This window comes from Bubalus kerabau, chromosome 9, assembly GCF_029407905.1.
Source record: "Bubalus kerabau isolate K-KA32 ecotype Philippines breed swamp buffalo chromosome 9, PCC_UOA_SB_1v2, whole genome shotgun sequence".
NCBI lineage: Eukaryota > Metazoa > Chordata > Mammalia > Artiodactyla > Bovidae > Bubalus > Bubalus kerabau.
Genome location: NC_073632.1, coordinates 69,060,713 through 69,088,535, shown reverse-complemented (window position 1 = coordinate 69,088,535; position 27,823 = coordinate 69,060,713). Strand labels below are relative to the sequence as shown.

Here is a 27,823-nt window from a genome sequence, read left to right as displayed (position 1 = left end):
CTATTGTATCAGCATAGTTATTTAGGCTGTCACACTATACATAGCAGTCTATATAAACAACATCCTTTGCAGCTGCCCAATGCACATCCTGCACCACCGTACGTGCCAGCCCTGAAGGACTAATGATAGAAGCATACCTAAACATGCAAATACACATACACAGAATTATTTAAATTATAAATATATAAAAGAATATAGGGAAATGATATAAATCTCCTCAAATACAAATTTTAGATCCAAAGCTTTCACATCTTAAAGTATTAATATACTCACTAATCACTTTTATTATTTATATGAATTAGTAAAACCTGTGTAAAAACTAAAATCCAAGTAGGTAGGAAAGTATATGTAAACAACACACCAAAATAAGCAAAAAAAAATCATTGTTTTGTTGTTTAAAATGCTAACACCTTACAGCCATCAAGAAGATGATACTTATTAAAGAAACACATTACCAACTCTGAAAACTAATAAAGAACAGTTTATAAAATACATTCAAAAAAGAAAGTAATCCACTCCTCCATATGTATATACACAGTATATATATTATGGTATACATATATGATGGGGTTCCCAGGTGGCACAGTAGTAAAGAATCCACCTGCCAGTGGAGGAGATACAGGAGACATGGGTTTGATTCCTGGATCAGGAAGATTCCCTGGAGGAGGAAATGGCTACCCACTCCAGCATTCTTGCCTGGAAAGTTCCATGAACAAAGGATGGGCCACAGTCCATTGGTTTGCAAAAAGCTGAACATGACTGAGCATGCATGCAGCCAGAGGCATACATATGTGATATATACACATGGTTTGAATGATGAAATAAAAAGCACACGTAATGCTTTTGTATGAGTTGAGGGTAAGGATCTGCCCTCTCCTAACTGGATATACAAATATAGCTATAACACTTCACTTGGATGACAGTAATGGTCCAGATAAGCAGCATCACCTCAACAGGATACCAAGTACTCTCTTCTTTACTTCACAATTAGACACCCTTCCCAGCATTTTCCCTATCTTTTCTGCCTTCTTCCTCTTCTCTAATCTATATTACTCAACCTAACATTTACCCAACCTATTGTTTACAAAGAGGGGACAACACTTGCTTAAGCTGTGAAATTAAATACGCCCCATTAAATACACCTCAAGGATGACTTTTTCTCAACTTTGGAAGGATGACAATTTTGATACTCAGCAAAAAATACAGAGCAAAACAAAGTGAATGAGAGCTAGATATGAGATAGAATATGTTCCCTTTATATAATGGCATACAGCTGTTTGTAACAGATGTTTATTGAGGAAATGGTAGTTAGTAAATAACCATGTAGTCCATCTGCAATCTTTTCCACATCACCTATGTCATCAACAAGGTTGAAAAACCTAAAATGTCAGGTTCATTTATTAGATGAGTTCAGACTCCTATAAAATTACAGTGAAACAAGCAAGGCTTCTTTTTAAGAAATAAAATAATCTAAAAATTATAGATAGAAAGTAAGTTCACCTTCAAATCTGTGTTACCCATGATAAAGGAAGTTCCTGATAGATATGCTGAATTATGGAGAATAGACTACAGGAAGCACTCAAACTATTGACTCTTCAATAGTCTTCTGTGTTTTGAGTTCTTTCTTAGGTCAAAACACTACCCACACTGCCAGTGGAGTTATCTTTCAAAACAATTAAAGTATGATCATATCATTAACATACACTAAAACCCTTCAGTAGTATCCTATTTTATACAGAACTGAGCTAAAACACCTTATTCAAGTAATCTGGCCCCCAACCACCAATCCACTCTCATTTCCTGCTACATCCCACATCTCACCACACATCAAGTACACAAATGTCCATCTAATGCTCCTGACCTCTTAGGCTCACTTCTTCAAAATTAATGGGTCACCTTCTCTGTCTACAACTCCACACTTCAAACGACTCAACTATACCCAGGGTAACCTGGAATATGCTCACCTCTCTGTTACCTCTCATATATCTCCCATATACTTCCCTATTTCTCCCTAATATGTTTGATATTATACTTATGATACTTTTATAATTATTTCTTTAATTTACATCCCCATTCATAAGTGCACAAGTTTCTTTTAATTTTGCATTCAATCTAAACACATATCTTAACAATTGTGTATAATACATGCATATTAGCCTCTAATAAATTGCATATATACACAACTGTATATTATAAAACAGACAAAAATTGAATAATAGATTAAGAATAAATCTTTCTTCTTTTCAAATCCCAATGAACTGTTGAGGAAGTAGCCTTTTTTGGAGGTCAGTACACTAAATCATAAATTCCCTGGAGGTAAGAAATCATGTCCTAGTCTTCTGTGTATTCCTGATACCTAGAATAATACTTGACATACAAAAAATAATCAATGAAATTACTGCTTGACAAAACAGTAAACTAAGGGATTAAAAAGTTTTAAACTATTATCTCAAAAAAATTTTTCTCATAGTGACCTTGATTTGATAAATCAAAATAAACAAAGTGGTTAATCATCAGTGAAAGTCAAAGTCGCTCAGTGGTGTCTGCCTCTTTGTGACCCCATGGACTATACAGTCCATGGAATTCTCCAGGTCACAATACTGGAGTGGATAGCTGTTCCCTTCTCCAGGGAATCTTCCCAACCCAGGGATGGAACCCAGGTCTCCTGCACTGCAGGCAGATTCTTTACCAGTTGAGCCACCATGAAGCCCTAAATGAAACCATCAATGAAAGCTCCATGGTAAATTAAAGAATTAAACATATGATGCTTTCAATTATATCTTATTATCAGAAATGTGAAAAATGTGACATTAAAACCAATGAAAAATAGTAACAGGCACTCAATAAATACTTATTGAATGAATGATTATAAACCTAGAGATAAAAACCATGAATTCATCATTTTTACGGCAAAATATGGATGAATTTCCTAAACAAGACACAAAAGCACAAACTTGGAGATCTGGTGACTTTGATTTCACTAAAATGAAAAAAATTCTGTGCCTCAATAGATATTAATTTGGAAAACATATTGTTTGTCACATATATAACTAAGAAAGGATTAGAATCCAGGAAGGATAACTATTAGAAGATTATTTGAACTTGCAATTAAATCACAAAAGAAAAATTCAAGCAAGTAAAAATAAACATGAAATATGCTTAACTTCAAACTTCCCTAGTAGTCCAGTGGTTGGGAACCTGCCTGCCAAAGCAGGGGCAAGTGTTAGTCACTCATTTGTGGCCGACTCTTTGGCGACCCCATGGACTATAGCCCAACCAGGCTCCTCTGTCCATGGAATTCTCCAGGCAAGAACACTGGAATGGGTTGCCATTTCCTTCTCCAAGGGATGTTCCTGACCCAGGGATCAGAGCGGGGCCTGCTGCATTGCAGGCAGATTCTTTACCATCTGAACCACCCACCAGGGAAGCTCAGGAACATGGGTTCAATCCCTGGTGTGGGAAGATCCCACATGTTGCACGGCAACTAAGTCTGTGCACAACTACTGAGCCAGCACTCTAGAGACCGTGAGCCGCAACTACTGAAGCCCACATACCCTACTGTCCACACTTCGCAACAAAGGAAATCACTGCAATGAGAAGTCCGAGCACCACAACTAGACAGTATCCGGCTCTACTGCAGCTAGAGAAAGCCTGCACCCAGCAACGAAGACCCAGGGCAGCCCAAACAAATAAATAAATAAGTAAAAACAAAAATCTGAAAATTAAAAAAAAGAAATATGGTTAACTTCATTAGTAACCAGGGGAAAACAAAACTATCCAGTTGCCAAAAATCTTAGTCTGAAAATATCAACTGTGGTAAAGTGGTACAACTACTCCTGAGGGGAATTTAGCAGCACAACAAAAAAGCTGTAGTCACCAATGTAATCAGAATCTCCATGGTGTAGGGATGAGGGACTGCATTTCTTAAAACGCTTCCCAGGTGACCACGGCTTCCCCGGTGACCACGGCTTCCCCGGTGACCACGGCTTCCCCAGTGACTGAGACAATAAAAAATCCACCTGGATTCTTTGACCTATATGTGGAAGACCTGGATTCAATCCCTAGGTTGGGAAGATTCCCTGGAAGAGGGCATGGCAACTCACTCCAGTATTGCTGCCTGGAAAATTCCATGGACAGAGATGAGAAGCTTGGTGGGCTATAGTTCATGGGATCACAAAGAGACACGACTGAGCAACTAAGCACAGCACAGGTGATCATATCCCAAGAATGAGAGCTGTCTTAGAGAAGCTTGGACACACATGCACAATAAAAGGTATATAAAACTGTTCCATGCAACAGCAGCATAACAGCAAAGTATGGAAACCCAAGTGTCCATCAAAGAGGGGGAAAAGATGAATGCTGTTTATTCATACAATGTAATAAAATACTAATTCATTAAAGTGAGTAAAGGTATTAAAAACATTCATGGGAATAATAAACAGCAACTTCAGGGTAGAAGCTGCTTCTGGATAAGGGGGATCATGAATGGAATGAGAGAGGTTTGCATAAGAAACTTCTACTAAATCTGTAATGATTTAATCCTTATTAAAAAGAAAATGGAGTAAAACTGACAATGTTAAACTTCAACATTTAACAAGGAGGCAAAGGAGACAGTGTGCCCCCAGTCACAAAGAAACAAGGCCACCCCCACTCTTTACATCTCATTATGGTCCACTGAACATTATCCAAGATTGGTGATGGGAGTAAGTCAATCCTGGGATGCATTATTCTTGAGGAACATAGTAGTCACAAAGAGAACAAAATTAAAATTTGGTTTCTGACCTTCAGTTTCGTAAATTTGAAACTCTGTTTGAAATAGAAATTTAACAAAAAATGAGATATGTAATTGAAAATTTCTGAGAAAAAGTAATCTGGATTAATACAATCCTGAATCTTAATACTGCAATTTAAAATGTATATCCCCCAAAAAAGAACTTTTTAAAAATTTTGTTACAAATCTTCAAAGCCTTAAAACTTAATACTTTTAATTCCCAAAGTCTTAATTGCTTTCAGCCTGGTCTGAATACTAAGTGATTATGCAATCTGAATAAAATATTGAGAGGAACAACTATACCCTTTCATGGATATACACTATTGAGAGAACTTCTTGCATTTACAGAAGTCATCTTGTACTGCCTAAATAATTTAGTCATTATACCATAATTCAGCATTAACAGGCAGATTATAGGTAAGTCTAAAATTGTAGGAAATAGGTAGAGAATATAATTCCTACTTTTTTATTTATTTACAAAAGGAAGTTTTACATTTTGTTTTCTTTCTGCATCTTTCTGCCTCCATGTTATACAATCAACACTCATAGTCAGTTTCTCTCTTTTTAAGTGATAGACAGTAATAACATTTGGAGACTTTTTAAAATCCAGTACAAGATAGCTAAAATTGACAATTTTCCATTTTACAAAATACTATCTTATTTTATCACAATTATACTCACTTGAAGTTCCTAAAGACTTCAAAGACAAGAAACGTGCAAAATGTTAGGTAATAAAGAGAAAGAAAAGGAGATGTAAAAGTATTAACAAGGTGTCAAATGAGTAACTTGACAGATTCATCATTTTTCTTTCCTACTATCTCTAAAGCAATCATCCTTTTTATTTGTTAAAAACCAATTATCTCATTGACAATTTTTATTTTATAAATTATAGAAAGTACTTACATTGAATTTAATTATGTCATATATCAAGTATCTAGGAACAGCCTGTCCATTAACTCTGTCAATAATCATTTCCTTGAAAGAGAAAAAAAAAGGTAACTTTATTCATATTTTAATAGCAATTTCTTTAGTTTGATTAAAGTATAACAGTCATACAAACTAGTACATAAAGCATAAATATACAACTTGATGAAATTTCAAAGTGTACACATTTATATGCAAATGAAATCAATAGACTGTCAGCTCAAAAAGCCCCATCATGAATATATTCTGTGTTGCAATAAAATCATGACAATATTTCGTCATTTTTTTATATGTGAATTACTATGCTACATTTCATGGTGTTTGGATTACTAAACAACTATTAGGAAAAAGAGACTACAAATTTTAAATTCCAAATATCAGGAACATTTAAAAAGTTAACTTTGTTAAATCATTATTGTTTTACATTGTGTCATATGCCAATTACTTTAATCATAAAACCTATAGGTAATAAATGGTACCCTTATTATAGATTAAATCTCCATGTGACCCATACAGTCTTTCTTGGTTCCGTATCCCTCTACTATGATCAAAGGAACAGTGCAAGAGAATATGATATCATACTCCATTAAGTGAAAAGAAGTTAAATTCCACACACTGACAGAAAAGAGATAAAGGACACTAAAGGGTAATTATAGGTATAAAAGTAAAATTTTTTAAATTTTATTTCTTAATACTAGGTTTTAACCTAAAATTCTTTTTCTTCCTTCATATTCCTCCTAGGAAAGTAAGCAAGCTACTTGTTATCTAATTTCACGATGAAATATTCACACACAACCATCTAAAATTACAAAGAATACATTGATTTAGGACAGATACATTTTCCAGTTTTAAGGAATTATTACCAATTGGTTTCTTTCTCAAATTCTGTTTGCTGCACTACTGACATTTATTTATGGTTATCATCTTGAATATAACACAACATAAATCACTTTTCTTAAACTGCTTAGTGAAATATTTTTATTTAAGTATCTGAGAATTTTATGAGCCAACAAGGCAGTACCAATAACAGGTTTCAATTAATCTTTTCAAAAATGGGTGGATGGAAGTTAAGTGGACTTAGAGGTTCAGAGAACAGACATCACAGAACTTCCCTCTTAAATTACCTGATGAAATGAATAAATACGTATATTCTTCAAACGTTAAAAATAACAAAAAAGACAGTTTGTTATCAGCAAACAAAACAAGTAAAAAGGAATAAACAAACCAGTAAACTTTAAAAACTGACAGCCATGGAAACTACCAAACTTCTGGTAAAACAAAAATGCACAGCAGGATTCAGCCCCAAGCCCACTAAACCCCCAAAAGCCCTATTCATAGATGACAAATTCTTGATAACTGTCACTATTACACTCAAATATAGAGAACCAAACTCAGTGGTTCTTCTTGTCTTTTTCCCCTCTTCAGACTGAAGAATAATTGAAATAGCAGACCACTGTAATAAAGGCTACGGGACTCCATGCTAAAGAAACAATCTGAGTTACTAGAATAAACTATGGCTCCCAACTAGCTGAAGAAAACTTTCACCCACAGTTTTTAAAAGAGAATAGAACCCAGGGATTCTAACAAAAACCCAATACCTAGGCTTCATCACAATGTCCCCCATCCCCACAGCCGTCACCATTGCTCCAGGGTACAGAAAAGTGAGTAAACATAAAAAAAATTTAAGCCTAAAACTTAGTTAAGAAAACTGAACTGCACTGTTAGTGGGACTGTAAAATGGAGCAACCAGTATGAGAGAAGTACAGCAGTTCTCTCAAAAAATTAAAATTAGAACTACAACAGGACCCAGCAATCCCACTTCTGGGTACACATCCAAAAGAATTAAAAATAATATCTTGAAGAGATATTTATACACCCATTGTATATAATATCAGCATTATTCCAACAGCTAAGAGAAGGGACCCAAATATTCATCAACAGATGAATGAATACATAAATGTGGCATGGACAGATAGTGGAATATTATTCAGCCTTGAAAAGGAAATACAGCACATACTACAACATGCATAAACCTTGAGGACATTATGTTAAGTGAAATAAGCCAGTAATAATAAGACAAATAACACATGATTTCACTTATATAAGGTATCTAAAGGATTTAAATTCATAGAAAGTAGAATGGTGACTGCCACAGACTGGGGATAATGAGAAGCTGTTTAACTGGTAGACAGTTTCACTTTTACAGGATAAAAAAGGTATGGAGATCTGCTGCACCACAGTGTGCATATAGTTACCACTACTGAACTGGATCCTTTTTAACCACACTTATAAATAAAAATTTTAAATAAATAAATAAAATCTAGTGAAGAAGAGAAAATAGATTTTCTCCTATGATCAAATTTTAGAAACAGGGCCTAGATTTACCCTCCTGCATGAAACAACCTAAGAATGAAAAAAGGGGTAAACAATCTAAGGTTCAGTAATAGGTAGGACTTACGGTTTCAACGGCTCACAGTCAAAGATGATGCTAAAGACTTGGCATGGCCCAGATATAAGGAATATTATGTTGAGTATTTTGGCAATATTAAGTTGAGTACTTTGAAGAACCAATGAGAGTTTTAATGAGAGGAAATAACCATGGAAAACTTGGGGCCTTCAAAGCTTATCTCAAAGATAACCCATTCTTTGAAATGCTTTTAGATAAGGCCCACTTGTTTCTAATTATCATAGTACATCTAGGTGACAAAATGTTCTGGCATTAGCAGCAGTGGTTGCACAGGGCTTCCCTAGTGGCTCAGCAGTAAAGAAGCCACCTGCCAAAGCAGGAGAGGCAGGTCGGATCCCTGGGTTGGGAAGATTCCCTAAAGAAGGAAATAGCAACCCACTCCAGTATTCTTGTCTGGAGAATACCATGGACACAGGAGCCTGGCAGGCTACAGTGCATGGGGTCACAAAAAACAGAGTCAGACACAACTTAGTGACTACACAACAACAATAAAGTGGTCACACAATCTTACAAATACAAAAAACCACTAACTTATACACTTTTAGAATGGTGAATTATATTTCAACTTTCTTAATAAAGTTAAATTTGAAAAAGAAATCCAAAAATCAGTTCTTAAGATGAAAGGAAAAGGAAGGAACCTCTGACATACAGCCTATATTAAATGTGAGCTATATACGTGTTGATTATATACATAAATACAGCCATAACAAAATGACTAAAAGGAAACACATCAAAAGGTTAAAACTTAATCTCGATAGCTGAGTTTTCTTCTATTTTATAACACACAGACTTTCTAAAGTTTTAACAAGCATTCATATACTTTTATAAAAAATTAACAGATGAAAAGACACGTCATTTTCCCAGGATTTTTGTTATTAACTTTAATGATTAACTGTTATATTCTCCTGTTATCCTCAGTATAAAATTGATTGAATTTTACTGATTTGTTTCAAGTGAATTAATGCCGTATTTCTAAACTCCAATTTTCCACATTTTGTAGGTCAAAGAACATAATTTAGAGAGCAAAACAAAAGCCTCAACACTCATATCTGACAGCCAGACAATTAGGTAGTTTGAGTTATTCTTGGATTTGGAATTTTACAAAAACAATTTGCAAATGAAAATGTAGAAGAAACAGGAAACTAAAGAGGGCTGTTTTAATTAACTAAGTGGAAAAACAGATATGGTAGCTATAATTCTGATCCAAGTAAATGACATCATGAATCATATTGCTATTTTTAAATCTCCTAAGAGTCTATTATGTTGCTCTCAGTTATCCAAGTTTGGGGTGAAAATAAATAGTATTGCTAAGTTAAATCTGCAGAGGGTTAAACATCTAAATTTTAAGCATTATTTCTACCTGGAATACCCTTGGCTCATGTCCAACCAAAGTCTCTTTCTATAGAAATCCTCCCATAACCTAATGCCAAATCCTTTATAAACCATCTTTAGTTACTAATTAGATATGATTCATTTCTCCTCTAAACCACCCTAGAACTTGTTTTAAATACCCATCGTCAGATTATTATTTTATTCTTCACCTATCATTCTCCATCCCTCCCCAAAGAAGTACAGTGTCTCCAAGGTGAGGCCTTCTCCTCAATCTTCTAAGCACTGCCTGCACTCTTTGGCACGGCACACGACAGGAATGAAAAACTACACTAAGCTTTGGCAAACACTGTAACTTAAAGAGTCTTTCTCTTCCTTTTATTTTATGAATCACAATGCAAAAAAAAAAAAAAATGGAACTTAGATAAAATGAAAGTAACAAAAATCAAAATAAATGTTCTTGCTGTCCCATGAACTAATTACCACAGCTGTGGTGTTGGTGATGCAGATTATGGACAGCACAACTCTAGGACGCCTGTCACATCAACCAGGACAAGAATGGCACACCCTGGAGATGTGCAGTGAACAGTATTTCCAATCTTATGTAGTGGCTCTGTCAACCACAAGGGGTATGTGTGTGCACGTGCACACGCGCACACACAGATATGTTAAAACGTTTACGTATACATGTAAAGTATTTTAATACACACACTGTCATAGGAATGAAAATTTACTAGTAGCCTCACAGAGTATGCAGTATAGGTAACTCTGTGACTATAGTTACTCTTTGTTCAGTCTCTGTTTGTTGCTACTCAGTCTCAACCAACTATATGAGTTTCTTTCCTTCTTTCTTAATCTTTGGTACCTGGCCCAGTCATCGTCTCAACCTGGACTGCTATCATCACTCATTAGGCCCCATAGAAAACTTTCTTTCATCTTATGTCCACTGCTCTTTTCCACACAACCTCAAACTCTCACTCTCTCTAGGTCACATCCTGAACCTTCTAAGCACTTAAAACTACACCTCACAAGTGACTAATTCAAACCATCTCATTTTCCAATCACAGTCATCCATCTTCTGGCCAGCACAAGCCAATATATAACTGGTAAATTTTTTAAAAAGCACATGAGATGGGGGCAATAAGTATTCAGGTCACTTAGAAAGTGGTACTCCCTCTGTTAAACAAATAAATACATATTGTATGCATGTGGTTTTCATGAGGATATTTCTATCATTGAGAGTTTAAACAAACATTCACAAGCTACTCCCTAGTCTTCCAATATCTACCTGCTAGTACAACTCCAAACTAGAGGAGCAAATTTCATCTTAAGACAGAAAGCACTCTCATACAAATTCCAGAGACTATTAGTCAGATATAATTTAATCTACCTCATGAAAAAGGTTTAATGTTGAAAAAAGTGAAGAAATATTAAAGAACATGAGTAGTATCTCGGTAGAAAAGAGACTTAAAAGTTGTGGGAAGTCATAAGAAAGATGTAGAGTTCCTTTTCCCTCCAAAGAAAAATAGTGAAGGTGTGGCAGACAGATAAATGACACAACCAAACAGAGCAAACAGAAACATAAATAGTGCAGAACCAAGCCTACCAGAGATCACTCTGCAGAGAAAAATACAAGCGATTTCTTGTACAGAGTGTAACATACTAGTTCAGCCTACCTTTTCAAATAGCCTTCTTCACCCAAAAGCTAAAAAAAGAATAAAATCTAAGTGGTAAACTTCAGAAGAGCCAGAATATTGGGTATTCTTGCACTATCAGACATTAAATTGTATGCTAAAGTTATAGCATTTAAGTCAACCTAAAACTACCACTGTAAGTCCTAAATATTAGCAGAATAGGAAAATGAATCAAGAAACAAAGATATACGGAAATCCTAGACATAATTTAAAAATGACATATGTAATTTAAAAGGAAAAATCAGATTAGCTGACTGATGCTGGGGCAATAGCTTAGACATTGGGAAATACATAGAACTGTATCCCTACCTTATTCCTTTTATCAAAATATATTGTGGGTAGATCAAGTATTTAAATTTACAAATGAAATCATAAGTATTAGAAGGAAATACAGGTGAGTATTATAGTAATTCTTAAGTAAAAATATCTCTTAAAATGGCACAAAAGCCAAATATTAAAAACCAAAGTGTTTAACTACTATATATTAAAAAGATAACTAATAAGAAACTACTGCATAGCACAGGGAACACAATACTCTCTAATGATCTACATGGGAAAAGAATCTAAAAAACTGTGTGTGTGTGTGTGTGTGTGTGTGTAACTGATTCACTTTGCTGGACACCTAAAATGAACACAGCACTTTAAAATCTACGGTATTCCAACAAAAATTTAAAAAAAAAAAAAGGTGTTCATAATTTACCTACATAAATTTATACTTGTGCCACAGAAAACACTAGAAAAAAATTAAAAACACATTTTTATAAAATATGGGTCATAAGGCAATACCTCAATAAACAAAACATCTCGTAAACCAGTAAGAAAAAGATGAATATCCAATAGAAAAATGTGTAAAAGATCTGAATGGGCAACTCACAAAAGAAATACCCTAACTCTGTACCATACTAAATACAGTAATAAGTGAAAAATGTTAAACCTCCTTAACAATTCACATAAATTAAGAGGTAAATATCACTATGTATCAGACACTATTATCAGCACTTTATAACCCATCCAACTTAATCTTCACAGCAGCACCAAGAACTTAGCCTAACTTCATTACAGATGAGGAAACCAAGTAAACCATAGGAGGGCCCTCATGTCATAACTTATGGAGCCAATCAGGCACTATCAGTTAGAGTCAGGGCTCTTAACCACTGTGCTATATATTATCCCCTAAAATGAAAGAGTCATTTAAAATTAGAAGATTTTAAATTTTAAAAACCCAGTATACAGATCCTTTACATATGGTTGGCATAACCATACATTTGTTCAAATTTTCTGGAAAGAAAGTGGTAATCATACATGTCAATGTTTAAAATGGGCAAAGCTCTCGAATCCAGCATAGTCCCCACAGTACAGTATAGCCTGTTACTGCCCCTTCCCTGCAAGGACTGCTCCTCTTGTACCACAAGTGGTACCGCCACCAATGAGCTCCTGGCCTCCACCATCATTCTTCCTTGGGTGTACACGTCACTCAGGCCAGGCCCTCTGGAATCTTCCCTGGGACCGATATATGGATACTAGGAGAAAAAGTTCCCTTTCTGCTTGGGTTGCAATGTAACTCACCTCCCATGTGGAAAGAATCTTCATGCAGTGAGAACGGACAAGTAAAGCAAACAGAGAGAGAGAAAGACAGGGCCTGGCCAATATCACTTGAGTCCCCAGATCCAGTCTGAAGCAAATCAAGCTGAAATCTAATTATTTGTGACAATTTAGTTCTTGTTTCCTCAGTTACTTTAAGATGGACTTCAATTACTTGTAATCAAAAGATTTTTAAATGCATATTACAGTCTCATTTCTAAGAATCTTAATTATAAAACTGCACAATTGTGAAAAGAAAAAGGTATAAGAATATGCATTCTAGTGTGTCTTTTAATACAAAAAGCTACCAAAAAGTCTAAATGTCCACCAAAAAAGGACTGGCTGAATTAATTATAGAATTGTTTGCAAACTGGCCTGATTACAGTCACTTGGACACTTGCTAAAAACAAAAGTTTAAGAGGAAGCTGACAAGTGCATAATTCCAGTTGATTTGTGCTGTTGTATGGCAGAAACCAATACAACGTTGTAAAGTAATTTCCCAGCAATTAAAAAAAAAACAAAACAAAAAAAACCTACCTTGGCCCCAGGGAGAGTTTAATTCACTAGGTCTAGGACAGGCTATCATATTTTTTCCACTATTATCCCCTATCATTTTCATAATCAAGATAGTTTGAAAACCCCAAATTATAGTGTTTACATATATAGTGGCCTATTACTCAGACTTTTATATGAAAAAGGTCCAAAATATATTGCTAAGTAAACAGAAGACAAGTTACAAAACACATTCAGATCTTTTCATACAAAATTATGTATTAACTATCCATGCGGGTACATATTTGACCAAAGCACTCATTTTCAACTAGAGCAGAGGTACCTGTACTCAGAATCTTACTGGGACTGGAAGGATTCCCAACTTCCCCAGAGATCCTGATACATACACTGTTTAAGAATCTCTGTTCCGAGTTACTATTACTAATATGAACATGAATCCTTCAAAAGCAGGTATCAGACTGAACATTTTGGCACAGAGGAAAGAAACTCTGGAATAATGTTTATCAAAATGATAACAGAAATTACTTCAGCAGTGGGTATTCAGCTGATTTTTATCAACTTTTTTGTATTGTTCTGTATTATTTCAATTTTTATTTACAATGAATTAATACTTTTAAAATCAGGGAAAAGAAAGCTATTCATATAGGAGAAAGATAAAATATTTTTAATCAAGTAATTTTATGATTATTAAATATAGATTTTCTGAATGGGAAAATTCTTAACAGCTTCCAAAATTCAAATGTAGAAGTACAGTGGCTACTTTCAAAGGCACGATCCTCTTTAAACAAGAACTATCAGTCCATATAGCTAAACACCAAAGGAAAATGTGATATATCATTGTGTTCGTGCTCAGTCACATCCAACTATTTGTGACCCGATGGACTACAGCCTTCCAGGCTCCTCTGTCCATAGAATTTTCCAAGCTAGAATAATGGAGTGGGTTGCCAGTTTCTCTTCCAGTGGATCTTCCGAACCCAGCGATCAAACCCATGTCTACTGCGCCTCTTGCATTGCATATGGATTCTTTACTACTAAGCCACCAGGGAAGCGTGATACGTCATATCACACAATTAAAATTCGATCAACAAGTAAAACCATAAAATAAAATGAATCTTTTTCAATAAATTTTTTTTTCGATCACAAAGAACAAAAAAATTATGATTTAATTTTGCTTGCTTATTCTGTATCTAAGACAACAATCAAGTGACAGTAAGTGTAGGAGATGAAATAAATGAAATTTAACATCTTAGTAAAAACTAGATTCAATTTTTTAACTGTCAACTCTATATCAATAAAAAGAAGTTTTTAAAAAACTGGATCTAATTCTAAATTTCATGTTTAATTATTAAAAATATACATTTACTTGCACAAGAAAGAAAAATAGCAATGTTTGATTTTTTAAAAAAAGATAAAAATATGACTTACCCCATCTAACAGAGTATTTGATAAATGCATACGGAGATCTTTACGAAATGGAAATTCCAGATTTGAAACATGAAACACTGAATTATCTCTATCAATCATAAAAACTTCATTTGTGCCATCGATCAACATCATATACCTGTAAATGAAACATTAAGAAAGTAATATTAACAGTATAATTCAAGAATAGGGTCATAAGAAATAACAGTTAAACTGTTTTTCCTTAGACTTGCAATAGCTACCTGGAATAATGTTCACCAGAGTGCACCCTCCACCATCATTCAGATTAAAGTACCATAAATAATAAATTTTTTTTTTAAGTTTTTGCTTCCTATAAAAAACACAGGGTATACAGAAATCAAAACTTTTTATGAAAACAATGTGATATTCAAAAGCAATCTTATAACCCATCTTAGGAGAGAGGCATTCTCTAATTTTTATTATACTTCAGACGTCAAAGTTTATAAAACACACAAACACACATATATGTAATTACTGCATTTTACTGGCTCAACAGCTATACGGATTAGGTGCTGCTGTCTCCACTTTGCAGTAGGAAAAAAGAAAGTAAGTGATAAACAAATGCCCAGACTTCAGCGTATCCCGGGTCCCTTCTACCATACAACAATGAGCAGAACAGCTAACCCCTTTCTTTGAATTAATATAATGATAAAACCAGATCCCACCATTTCAGGGACAACTATGATTCATTACTATCGAATTAAAATATTTTTTAACATAAGTTCATAAAAATTTTCATTAGTCAATCATTTCTTTCAGAAAGTGAAGAACTAAAGAGCCTCTTGATGAAAGTGAAAGAGGAGAGTGAAAAAGTTGGCTTAAAGCTCAACACTTAAAAACTAAGATCACAGCATCCGGTCCCATCACTTCATGGCAAATAGATGGGGAAACACTGGAAACAGTGGCTGACTATATTTTTTTGGGCTCCAAAATCACCGCAGATGGTGACTGCAGCCATGAAATTAAAAGACGCTTACTCCTTGGAAGAAAAGTTATGACCAACCTAGACAGCATATTCAAAAGCAGAGACATTACTTTGTCAACAAAGGTCCATCTAGTCAAGGCTATGGTTTTTCCAGTGGTCATGTATGGATGTGAGAGTTGGACTATTAAAGAAAGCTGAGCATCGAAGAATTGATACTTTTGAACTGTGGTGTTAGAGAAGACTCTTGAGAGTCCCTTGGACTTCAAGGAGATCCAACCAGTCCATCCTAAAGATCAGTCCTGGGTGTTCATTGGAAGGACTGATGTTGAAGCTGAAACTCCAATACTTTGGCCACCTGATGCGAAGAGCCGACTCATCTGAAAAGACCCTGATGCTGGGAAAGATTGAAGGTAGGAGGAGAAGCGGATGACAGAGGATGAGATGGTTGGATGGCATCACTGACTCAATGGACATGGGTTTGGGTGAACTGCAGGAGTTGGTGATGGACAGGGAGGCCTGGCGTGCTGCAGTTCATGGTGTCGCAAAGAGTCAGACATGACTGAGCGACTGAACTGAACTGAACTGGTCTTCCCCGGCGGCTCAGACAGTAAAGAATCCACCTGCAATGTGGGAGACGTGGCTTGGGAAGATCCCCTGGAGAAGCAAATGGCTACCCACTCCAGTATTCTGGCCAGGAGAATTCCATGGACAGAGGAGCCTGACAAGCTACAGTCCATGGGGTTGCAAAGAGTCGCACATGACTGAGCAGCTTTCATTTCACTTCACTTCATATACATTAAAATGACTTTGGTCATTAGTCATCTTTCCAATGACCAAGTTACTGTCAATACATTTATTGATATATTGATGTAAGTTACTGTCACTGACTCCCAACTAGTGGATCATCAAGAATGGAGCACTACTGCACACCATATAAAAAAATGATGTCCAGATGAATTCACAGTTGAGGAAATTACAGACTGACAGGCTCTACTACCAAACAGATAGCAGCAAGATTTGGGGTGAAAATGGAGATCATATCCAGGCACCAAACTCTTCAAAGAATGAGAAAAAATTGACAGCAATAAATTAGAAAGTTGAAAGGCATGAGCTTCAAAGGAACAGAAGAATCACTGTGTTGTCTGGTTTGTTGTTAAATGAAACAGTGGAATAATAGTCCCAATGTATCACTGAGAATGGAAGGAATGTGGATCAAGTCGGTCTAATCTCCTACCCATGAGGCAGATGAGAAAAAAAGCAGCAGCAACTGAAAGATGGGAGCTGAATCAAGTTAAGGCCAGGGGATAGAAGAAACATTCAACTGAAGATGTGGAAGCAAACATACATGGAGGCTATTATACCAGAAGATAACATGTTTCCCATAAACAAGTGTTCTAAGAAAAGAGAGATATGTGTTCAGTTCAGTTGCTCAGTCGTGTCCGACTCTTTGCAAGCTCATAATTGCAGCACGCCAGGCCTCCCTGTCCATCACCAACTCCTGGAGTTCACTCAGACTCACGTCCATCGAGTCAGTGATGCCACCCAGCCATGTCATCCTCTGGCGTCCCCTTCTCCTCCTGCCCCCAATCCCTCCCAGCATCAGAGTCTTTTCCAGTGAGTCCACTCTTCACATCAGGTGGCCAAAGTACTGGAGTTTCAGCTTTAGCATCATTCCTTCCAAAGAATACCCAGGGCTGATCTCCTTTAGAATGGACTGGTTGGATCTCCTTGCAGTCCAAGGGACTCTCAAGAGTCTTCTCCAACACCACAGTTCAAAAGCATCAATTCTTTGGTGCTCAGCTTGCTTCACAGTCCAACTCTCACATCCATACATGACCACTGGAAAAACCATAGCCTTGACTAGACGGACCTTTGTTGGCAAAGTAATGTCCCTGCTTTTGAATATGCTATCTAGGTTGGTCATAACTTTTCTTCCAAGGAGTAAGTGTCTTTTAATTTCATGGCTGAAATCACCATCTGCAGTGATTTTGGAGCCCCCAAAAATAAAGTCTGACACTGTTTCCACTGTTTCCCCATCTATTTCCCATGAAGTGATGGGACCGGATGGCATGATCTCAGTTTTCTGAATGTTGAGCTTTAAGCCAACTTTTTCACTCTCCTCTTTCACTTTCATCAAGAGGCTTTTTAGTTCAGGAGAGGGGAAAGGGAGGGCTGATTAAGGGAACAGAAGTGCGTGACAACAGGCTGAAGAGCAGCAAAACAGACCAAAGGGGCAGACATTTGGGGACTGGACTGGAAGCATGCTGTTACTAGTGTTTTCAAAATAATTAGTCCCAGCAGGCCCCTGGGGAGGAGGTGGAGGACTCCTGCCCTTGCTACATATTAAAAGAGCGGCAGCCCTCGGAGATAAGGATTGTGAAGACTCAGGCTGCACTTGGAAAAAGAAAATCAGCCTCCGTCTAGACTGACAGTGCACCTGAGAGACTCAGACCAACTGGAGGGCCAGCAGACTGGCCAACAACAGCAATACGTAGCTCCCAAAGCCCTCCTGCACGTGCTTTCCAAAAGCTGCAACTCCTGGTAGAATCTAGTCTTCTTGAAGAAGTCAACCTTGCCCTGGGTGGTGTTTCAAAGAGAATTTATATCAACATAAGAACAGGTCAAGTAAAAAGCCTTCTGATACCTGCAAAAATGGTACTGAAGGCACAATCTATCATATTGTTTAAAGACCTAGGCCAGCACTTCGCAAAGTTTATTATTAACTTTTAGTATTTCCATGGCAAAATAATCAGGAACATTTAAGGTTGTAAGAAAACATACAAGGAATAACTCAGTTTACAAGTTATTAAACTTTTCCTCCAGTTTAAAAAAAAAAAAACATAGAAAAGCCTATTAATTTAACTTAGCCCATTATTTCCTAAACTTATTCCTGATATCTGTTAATATCTGCAGAACTAGTATTCCATATTTACAATCTGAGAAAAGCTGGCTTTTGCTAATGAATTTCAGAATTCAGAAAAAAGAAATAGTTTACCTCTTCTGATCATATGATGACTACAGAAATTATATCTCCCTTTTTGCATGTTGCCCAGAAGTTCAGAATTAAATATAATGTTAAAACAGAGTAAGTATTAAATCCTAGGGTGCTGGTACATTTGCTTTTTCTGTCATAATTATTCTCTATTCATTTTTTTAACACATTTGAGGTAAGTATACACACACATAAATATATATGTATATACATCTTACTATCAGACTTTGCTTTTTACTTCAAAATACTATCTCTGTATACTTATGCATAAACAGGTTTAAAAGACCAAGGAAGAAAGGGCTTTAGAAGATGGAATTCACTATAAAAGATTGCTCATGGGAAACTCAGCATGCATCTACAGATATATCGTAGAAATTATTTAGCAGTTGGTATTCCAGGATTCTTCTGCACATAAATTTTCAGGCTTTAGAACAAAAGTTTCTGGGATGCGATTTCTGGTTTGAATTCCAGTCATTTCAAATCACACATTCTTTTGTTATGTGACACCCATAAAATGTAAGAAGTTGTTTCATGTTAGGGAAGAAACAAGCAATGTGGAAATATTTTCATATCATTCCAAAGTCTCTGAATGAATAGATTCTTTAAACAAATGAAACCATCCATGTACCATCAATGCTGGCTTAGTACATAATGATGGTTCTACCTTTAGTGAAAATGGATCACTAATGCAATATGATTTCTTATTAATCATGACATAACTTCAATTGCAAATCTAATATACAGGATTACTAAATTATTTTTATAATATCCATTCTTATTAAAAGACAAAACTTAGTAAGAAGTTTCACTGAACTAGAAAGCACTGATTCATTTTTTATATTAAAATATATATACCAAAGCCATATAAATAACAGGAAAGCCAAATGCATTCGTTCACTCATTCAGGCCATGCCGCAAGGCTTGCATGATCTTAGTTCCATGACCAAGGATTGAACCCATGCCCCTTGATGTGGAAGCGCAGAGTCCTAACCCCTGGACCACCAGGGAAGCCTCGCATAAACTGTTTCATGTTATATACCCTTCGAGACAGTCACTGAGACGTGAGACAGCTATTTAAGTAAAACCACCCACTGCATATTAATACAATTCAGGAAGTACATAATTAAAAGGAAAACTGATTTAAAAATTGGTAACTAACAGCATCTTAAGAATTTTAATTCACACTTCTAATACTCTCAGGGTAAAATTGTCTTTAAACATCTTATAATTTAAATTTATCACTAATATCCATTGATACAGAAAGAGATTCACAATATATTAAATGAAGAAAGAGCAACTTAAAAATCAGAATGTGTGAGTATGAGGGGTAGGGAGTTAAAACTCTGAATAGTAAAACAGACAAGAAAGCCTATACCAAAATGGTAAGAACTGTCATCTCTAGGTAGAATTATTAATGATATTTGCTTTCCTCATTATACTTTTTTGTACTTTTAAGAGATTTAAAAAATAAGCAAATATTGCTTTTTCAAGCCAGGGTGGGGGTGAAAATTAAAGCCACAGAAAAAAACAAAAAATAGAAATACAGTCTAATTACAGTATAAACATTCTTCCTTTGGCAATAAAATAAGATGGGATATTAAACCTTGGTCTGACTCCTTGTGAATTCTCTAGGCCAGAATACTGGAGTGGGTAGCCTTTTCCCTTCTCCAGGGGATCCTCGCAACCCAGGAATCGAACAGGGGTCTCCTGAACTGCAGGCGGATTCTTTACCAACTGAGTTATCAGGGAAGCCCAGTCACACCACAGCAGCTTCAAAATTAGCAGGTATTTCTCCTCTCCTATATAAAGCACTCAAAGTGGGTAATAAAAACAGAAAAGGTGACTCATTTCACCATCTCTATCTACTTTTACCAATTCCCATCAAACTAACTATAGTTTTTTCTTTTTAAAGGATTAACCAATTAATTTTTTTAAATACTTACTAAAGGGTCAACCAGGTATCACACACAGATGCTAGAAATATAATAATGTAAATAGCACAAGTTCTTCATCTAACTTCATATGGTTTTATACCTTTAGCAAGAAAACAAGGCATTAAACAATTAATCCCAAACACAGTAAGTACTCATAAGATGAAGTTGTTGTTGTTCAGTTGGTAAGTCATGTCTGACTGTTCTGCAACTCCATGGACTGCAGCCCACCAGGCTCCTCCATCCATAAGATTTTCCAGCCAAGAATACTGGAGTGTGTTGTTGTTTCCTTCCCCAAGGGATATTCCACCAGACCCAGGGATTAAACCCTCATCTCCTGCGTTAGCAGGCAGATTCTTCACCAGTGAGCCACCAGGGAAGTACCAAAGTGAAGCACAAGATGCTATAGGAGCACACAAGAGGTACAACCTGTCAGAGTTCAGACATCAGGAAAGGGATCCCAGAAGGATCCTCAATTAGCTGATAGTAACAGCAGGTTATAATCACTTAGTGAGCAATGACTATGTACAAAGGAAAGTCAAAGTACTTTATGTTAACTCAATTAAGTCTTAAAACAATCTGACCATGTAGAGAAAATTATTCTGCCTGTATTCCTGATGAGGAAACTGAAATCACACTCAGTAACCTGCTCAAAGCCATAAAGATGGCAAAACAGCAAAGCTGTTATTAAAACCTAGACAAGAGCCTATCTCGACAACCTCTATAGTATCCTGCCTCTGACCTGCGTTGTGCAGGAGTTAACTAAACACACATTGTGGGCGGGGCGGGGGGAGGGAAAAGGGAAGGGGATAGGAGTGTGTTGTGAGAACCAGTGCTTGGTACACAGTCTGCCAGGGGCAATATCCTTGAGACAAAAACAGAAGGTTCATGCTCTGGCAACAACAAATTCAGAATATGGAAGCATAGAAAGGAAGAAAGATAACTTGAGACTACAGAAGAAGTCAAGGACTCAGTGATTAATGAAAACTATTTTTAACTTTATTCTAGAAAGTGGAAAATCCCTCTTTTGAGACAAACAGAAACCATAAAGGGTAATTCAAACCCAAGAGGTGTGATTCAGGAAACTGGTTACATAGATATTGGGAAGATGAAAAGGTAAGAAGGGAAAATGAAGGTAATCAAGAGATGCATAACTGCAGGAGGTACTCTACCCAGAGGGCTGTGGGAACAAAACGGAAGAGGCATGTTAGCAGAGGCCAGGAGTTTGGAGGATGGGCACTGTGAAACATGGAAGAGGTGGGGAGGTCAATGGAGCTCAGGGCTCAAAGCGCTAAAGAAGTGGCACCAAATGGCTAAGACCTGGACCTCTAAGGAGAGGAGCCCAGCATCTCAAGTTTCAGTCTCTACGGAGGAGTACAGAAGGAGGATGCTCAAACTGCTGAGAAGACACAGCATTGTGGGTGAGGAAATGCAGGCGGCACTCCTCTGCCTAGAATGCACCTCCAGCAGCAGGCATGTCTGAGAGGGAGCAGTACCGTTGGTGCTGAGATTGCTAAAAGAAGCTGGGAGCGAAGTGAAAGTTGCTGCCACCTGCTGAAGGGATAAAGAAACTAACACTAGGGAAGTCTCCTCTCACCTTCCAAATTCCTGCTAGTGCTCCCCATGGTATAACTCAACAGGACGTGAGCTGGCAAGGAAGTCTGAGAAACAGTTTGCACAGTTTAAAAGGGTGGACTGGGAGCTCAGAAACAGCAGGTGAAGAAACAGCAGACCACTGAAATGCTTTTAGCTAAGTCATAGCACAATCTGACCTGCATTTTTCAAAGTTCACCCCCACATTATGTGTACTCCTATAGGGTAGGAACCAATCTGTAGACCAGAGAAATTGAGGTTTTTACAGTACCCCAAGTGGGAGTGCAGTGGCAATGATAACTTAGAGGTGTAAGTGGATAAATTCAAGACATGAAAGAGGCAGACTGACAGGATACTATGCTCCTGACAGGCAGTGGGGCTGAGGGGCAGAAGTCGAGGAGGACTTCCAGGCTTCTGGCAGGAGGAATGGGTGCGCTCGATTTATTGATCCATGGAGCACTGGAGGAGGAGTCGCTGTTCAGTTTAGTTGGGTGGAAGTGATGGCATATGGACTTGGAGCTTTTCATTTTTACAGTAGAAACCAAAATGCCCTGATTTTCTCTATCCTGTGTCTAACAGGTTGGAGGCAGAACCTAAGTCAGACAACCAAATGCTTCCTTTTCAAAACTTTTAACTTGAGTGACAGTGAGGCACAGGAATAGCTTAAAAGTGACTCAGAGTGACAGCAGAGGCATCATTAGCAAGCGCCAAAGGTGGCTTCCTCTTCCAAGTGTTCCTGTGCCTGACCTTGGCCCTGGTCCTTGCTGCCTGGCCTCCCTTGATTCTTACCCATTTTCTGAGACTGGTTCTCCTCAGAGTCAGCCTTCCAACATATCCCTTTGCTTACATGAGCCAAAGTTGATTTCTACTGCTTCTAGTCGATCTAATGCTAATGGATATGCTGGGTTTTGGGTTGCTTTTTTTTCTTTTTTTTCCATTTTGCCTATTATATACAGTTGAATTCACATAAGTTAAATGTGCCCACGATGGAACCCCACTGCAATATGTTCCCCAACCTATCCTTAATACAAACGGTTACATGACACTAGCTCTTTACACAATAACCTCATGCCAAAAGATATGCCATCTATTTCCTGTCCTTGATGACTATACGTTAAGCCCAAAGTTTACCTTCCCCTGTATCTTTTCCTCCCATAAGAATTCACTGCCAAACCTCTACTGTTTCTATACCAGCTACAATGCCTCTCATTTCTATTCCCAAAAGAACTGGTATATAGTCCCTGAAACCTAATTCTCAAGATTGCAGAGAAATAAATTCCGCTATATTAAAATTTCTTATAAAGAAAATTCACAGTTTAGAGCCACTTCCCCATATACAATTATAAACCTTCCTGACATAAGAGCAGTTAGTCCGACTCCCCCAGGCCCACCAACACCTGTCAGACCTTACTTCAGAAACGATACAAGAAAAGCTGACCTGCTAAACTCCAGCTTTCTTCCTTCCTCATGGGAGTTTATGAACACTTTGCCTTTTTCTCTCACTAGCTCACCGCTCAGTACATTTGATCTCTGGTAATTTCTTTTGCAAAGTATATCCATGTCCTCTTTAAGCCATTTTGCCCCATTTCTTTCCACTCTTAAAGAAAAGGGAAATGTATGTTATGCATATTTTACCACAATTTTTAAAAATGAAAAACAAGAAGTTACAGTCATGAGTTTTCACCTAGACCAAATAAAAAATCAGTGTCACAGAGTCCCTTTCACAATCTCTATCATACTCTCAATCTATGTCATCTTACAAAAATGAAATCCATTTTCTCAAGAGAGTTTTTAAACGAGTCAAAACAGAGTTTTTATAAATGTCTTATATTTGTTGCAATATAGTTTGTTTGGTTACCTGTGTTGGAACAGTACATCTTGTCACTTTTCACACAGTAAGTAACTTACCTACCTTAAAAGCAAGCTTTATAGGCTAGGCTTGGAACCTAACCACTATTCAGACTAGAATTCTGTGGAAACACAACCTAAAGTCTATCAACTTAAATTAAGGAATCTCAGAAAAAGGTTTCAGATAACTTAAAACATCACTGTTTGTACTGCTTTCACAAAAAGACCAATATTTGATGATAAAACAATGTAATCCTACACATGAGCTTTGCTTCCAAACATAATGGCTATAATCTGCTTATCTGACACAAACATTTCAACCTTTGAAAACAAAAAGTATCTGAAGGAAAAGTATAGCTTTACCTAATCTCACCTTCCTAGAAATTCAAAGAACTCAATTAAGGTCATTCCTATTTTCACATTAACAAATTAAAGAGAACATACACACAAACAGTAACACTATCACCTAACTTTTTTAAAAATGTTTTATTTCTGCTGTTAACAGTCATTGTAATGAAGACACGGTCCTAACATATTCTTCACATAACTGGGAAGACATAGTTCATAAAAAACTATTAAAATTCTCAGACTTCCCTGGTGGATTAAGAATCCGACTGCCAATGCAGGGGACACGGGTTCAATCCCTGACCCGGGAAGATTCCACATGCTGTGGAGCAGCTAAGCTCGTGTACCCCAACTACTGAGCCCGTGCACTCAGAGCCTGTGCGACAAGAGGAGCCACCACAGTGAGAAGCCCATGCACCACACTAGAGAAAGCCCAGGTGCAACAAAGACGTGTGCAACCAAAAATAAAGATAAATAAATATTATTTAAAAAGGAAACTATCAAAATTTTCATTCAACATTATAGAAGATTCCAACCCAACAGGTATTTTTACCTTGATGTATTGATTCTAAAAGCACCACAGACTTCTTTAAAAGGATTAGCTTAGCTTCTTTATACTCTTCATATCACATCAATTTAAATTCATGAAACAGATGTGATTCAAGTTTTATAATCTTAAATTCACTTTAAGCCCACAGCTTCAATCTATTACATGATCACTTATATACACATGGGCTTCCCCGGTGGCTTAGAGGCTAAAGCATCCACCTGGAATGCGGGAGACCTGGATTCAATCCCTGGGTCAGGAAGATCCCCTGGAGAAGGAAAATGGCAACCCACTCCAGTACTCTTGCCTGGAGAATCCCATGGAGGGAGGAGCCTGGTAGGCTACAGTCCATGAGGTCGCAAAGAGTCGGACAGGACTGAGCAACTTCACTTTCACTTTATATACACACAACAGTAATTAGACACACAGCCTGTATTATTTAATTTTAAATTGCAAAGCCCATTTACTTCCTCTCCAATTTAAGTGTTAAACTTTGATCTTAACGTGTTAACTGCAAATTAAATGGCAGGCCAAAAGCATAAGACTGAACATTTGAACAGTTTGCAAACCTGCCTCTTGAGAAATCTGTATGCAGGTCAGGAAGCAACAGTTAGAACTGGACATGGAACAACAGACTGGTTCCAAATAGGAAAAGGAGTATGACAAGGCTGTATATTGTCACCCTGCTTATTCAACTTATATGCAGAGTACATCATGAGAAACGCTGGACTGGAAGAAACACAAGCTGGAATCAAGATTGCCGGGAGAAATATCAATAACCTCAGATATGCAGATGACACCCCCCTTATGGCAGAAAGTGAAGAGGAACTCAAAAGCCTCTTGATCAAAGTGAAAGTGGAGAGTGAAAAAGTTGGCTTAAAGCTCAACATTCAGAAAACAAAGATCATGGCATCCGGTCCCATCACTTCATGGGAAATAGATGGGGAAACAGTGGAAACAGTGTCAGACTTTATTTTTTTGGGCCCCAAAATCACTGCAGATGGTGACTGCAGCCATGAAATTAAAAGACACTTACTCCTTGGAAGGAAAGTTATGTCCAACCTAGATAGCATATTCAAAAGCAGAGACATTACTTTGCTAACAAAGGTCTGTCTAGTCAAGGCTATGGTTTTTCCTGTGGTCATGTATGGATGTGAGAGTTGGACTGTGAAGCAAGCTGAGCACCAAAGAATTGATGCTTTTGAACTGTGGTGTTGGAGAAGACTCTTGAGAGTCCCTTGGACTTCAAGGAGATCCAACCAGTCCATTCTAAAGGAGATCAGCCCTGGGTATTCTTTGGAAGGAATGATGCTAAAGCTGAAACTCCAGTACTTTGGCCACCTCATGCGAAGAGTTGACTCATTGGAAAAGACTCTGATGCTGGGAGGGATTGGGGGCAGGAGGAGAAGGGGACGACAGAGGGTGACATGGCTGGATGGCATCACTGACTCGATGGACATGAGTCTAAGTGAACTCCGGGAGTTGGTGATGGACAGGGAGGCCTGGCATGCTGCGATTCATGGGGTTGCAAAGAGTCAGACACGACTGAGCAATTGAACTGAACTGAACTGAAATGTCTTCTACCTCTGGAGAGTTATCTTTATTTTATATGTTGTTTCTACAGCAAGTTTTCCACTATGCTATGTTCATATAAGTTTTGTTTAAGCTTGGTACTTGGTAAACTTTGGAAAAATTATCAGTCAAAAAACTTTATTTCAACTTACATAATTCACCACAAATTATTCTTGAAAACCTAGGGGTATCTACTATGAAAAAAATAATCACAAGTCATCCAAGCCTTCTCACTAAAATATCATGTATTCCTATTTCTATTAATAGACAGTAATAATTTTTAAAGCATAGATGCTTCTATTTCAAGAAACCTCCTTCAACCAGCAAGACTTAGTCTTGCGTAAAGCTTAAAACTCAACACTGCAAAAGAATCTGGCAGGCATAGGGCCCAGTATCAGTTTCTGGATTCCACCCTCCCACTTCACAGAATTAATGACACATAATACAAATAATCAAGTTTTTAAAAAGATTTAGAGTAAACTTTTTGTTCCAAACCACCCAAAAATTTAAATTTTTTAATTGTCTTACTTCGTTTTCATTAAGTATGAGTGGTACCAGTGCTATTATTACAGGCTTTGGAAAGAAAATTCCAGTTTCATAGCCTGTAACACCAGACTCTCAATCAGTGTTTGCCAACTAGACTGGTAAAAAATAGGCAGGCATCTGGAACCAAAAATCCCATCAAATATTATAAAATGATTATAACAGTCCAACCCAAAGGTATATGCTGTAACTTCAGAACTGTAACTGCCCTACCCTTCTCATTTTGCCATCCTCCACTGCTCAGAAATACATACATGCCTACTGCCAAGCATTTGTTTCTGTAAAACCACATCTTGTCCTAAACTACATAATCTTCAAACTCTTACTCAAAACTTCCTTTCATGGAATCTCTCATACTCTAAATAAACAGGTCCTATTCAACTCGCTCTATCCCTCCCAAGTTTTCTAAAACTTGTAAATCTAGTATGTCCCACCTCTGGTAGAAAAGAAAGCATACAGCAGGAGCAAGCAGGAGCCTGAAAATTCACTTGAAGAAGTCTCAACTTTATTTTTAATTGAGCTCATTTAAGCTAAAATGTAACAAATATTAAAAAACATAAAATAATGTACAATGTGTTATTCACTAGTGAACATTAGTATTAAAAGTATTTTATTACAAGCTGTTAATTGTTTTTTATATATATATATAGCAAATATATATATATTTATAGCAAATAGGAGTGAAGATATCCATAGGCAGAACAGAAGGCCCCTACATAGAAAGATATGTGGGAGGCCACTGTGGAGGTTAAGACATTCCTGACAGGCTCTTTCTAGCTGTGTGATTTTGCACAAATCACTTGAT

General features: G+C 37.0%; 1 protein-coding gene across 4 annotated transcripts in view; it reads right to left on the bottom strand.

Annotated features, from left to right (window-relative positions):
- Positions 1-27,823, bottom strand: part of RNGTT (RNA guanylyltransferase and 5'-phosphatase) — a 239,108-nt gene that overhangs the window by 146,153 nt on the left and 65,132 nt on the right. For 3 of the 4 annotated variants that reach the window (XM_055535521.1, XM_055535520.1, XM_055535517.1), the window contains exons 9-11: positions 23,602-23,760; positions 14,705-14,840; positions 5,675-5,746 (exon numbers count right to left, since the gene is read on the bottom strand). In XM_055535521.1, the coding sequence (XP_055391496.1) occupies positions 5,675-5,746; positions 14,705-14,840; positions 23,602-23,760 (367 nt within the window). The remainder of the gene's footprint in view (positions 1-5,674; positions 5,747-14,704; positions 14,841-23,601; positions 23,761-27,823) is intronic. The other variant, XM_055535519.1, reaches the window with a different exon arrangement.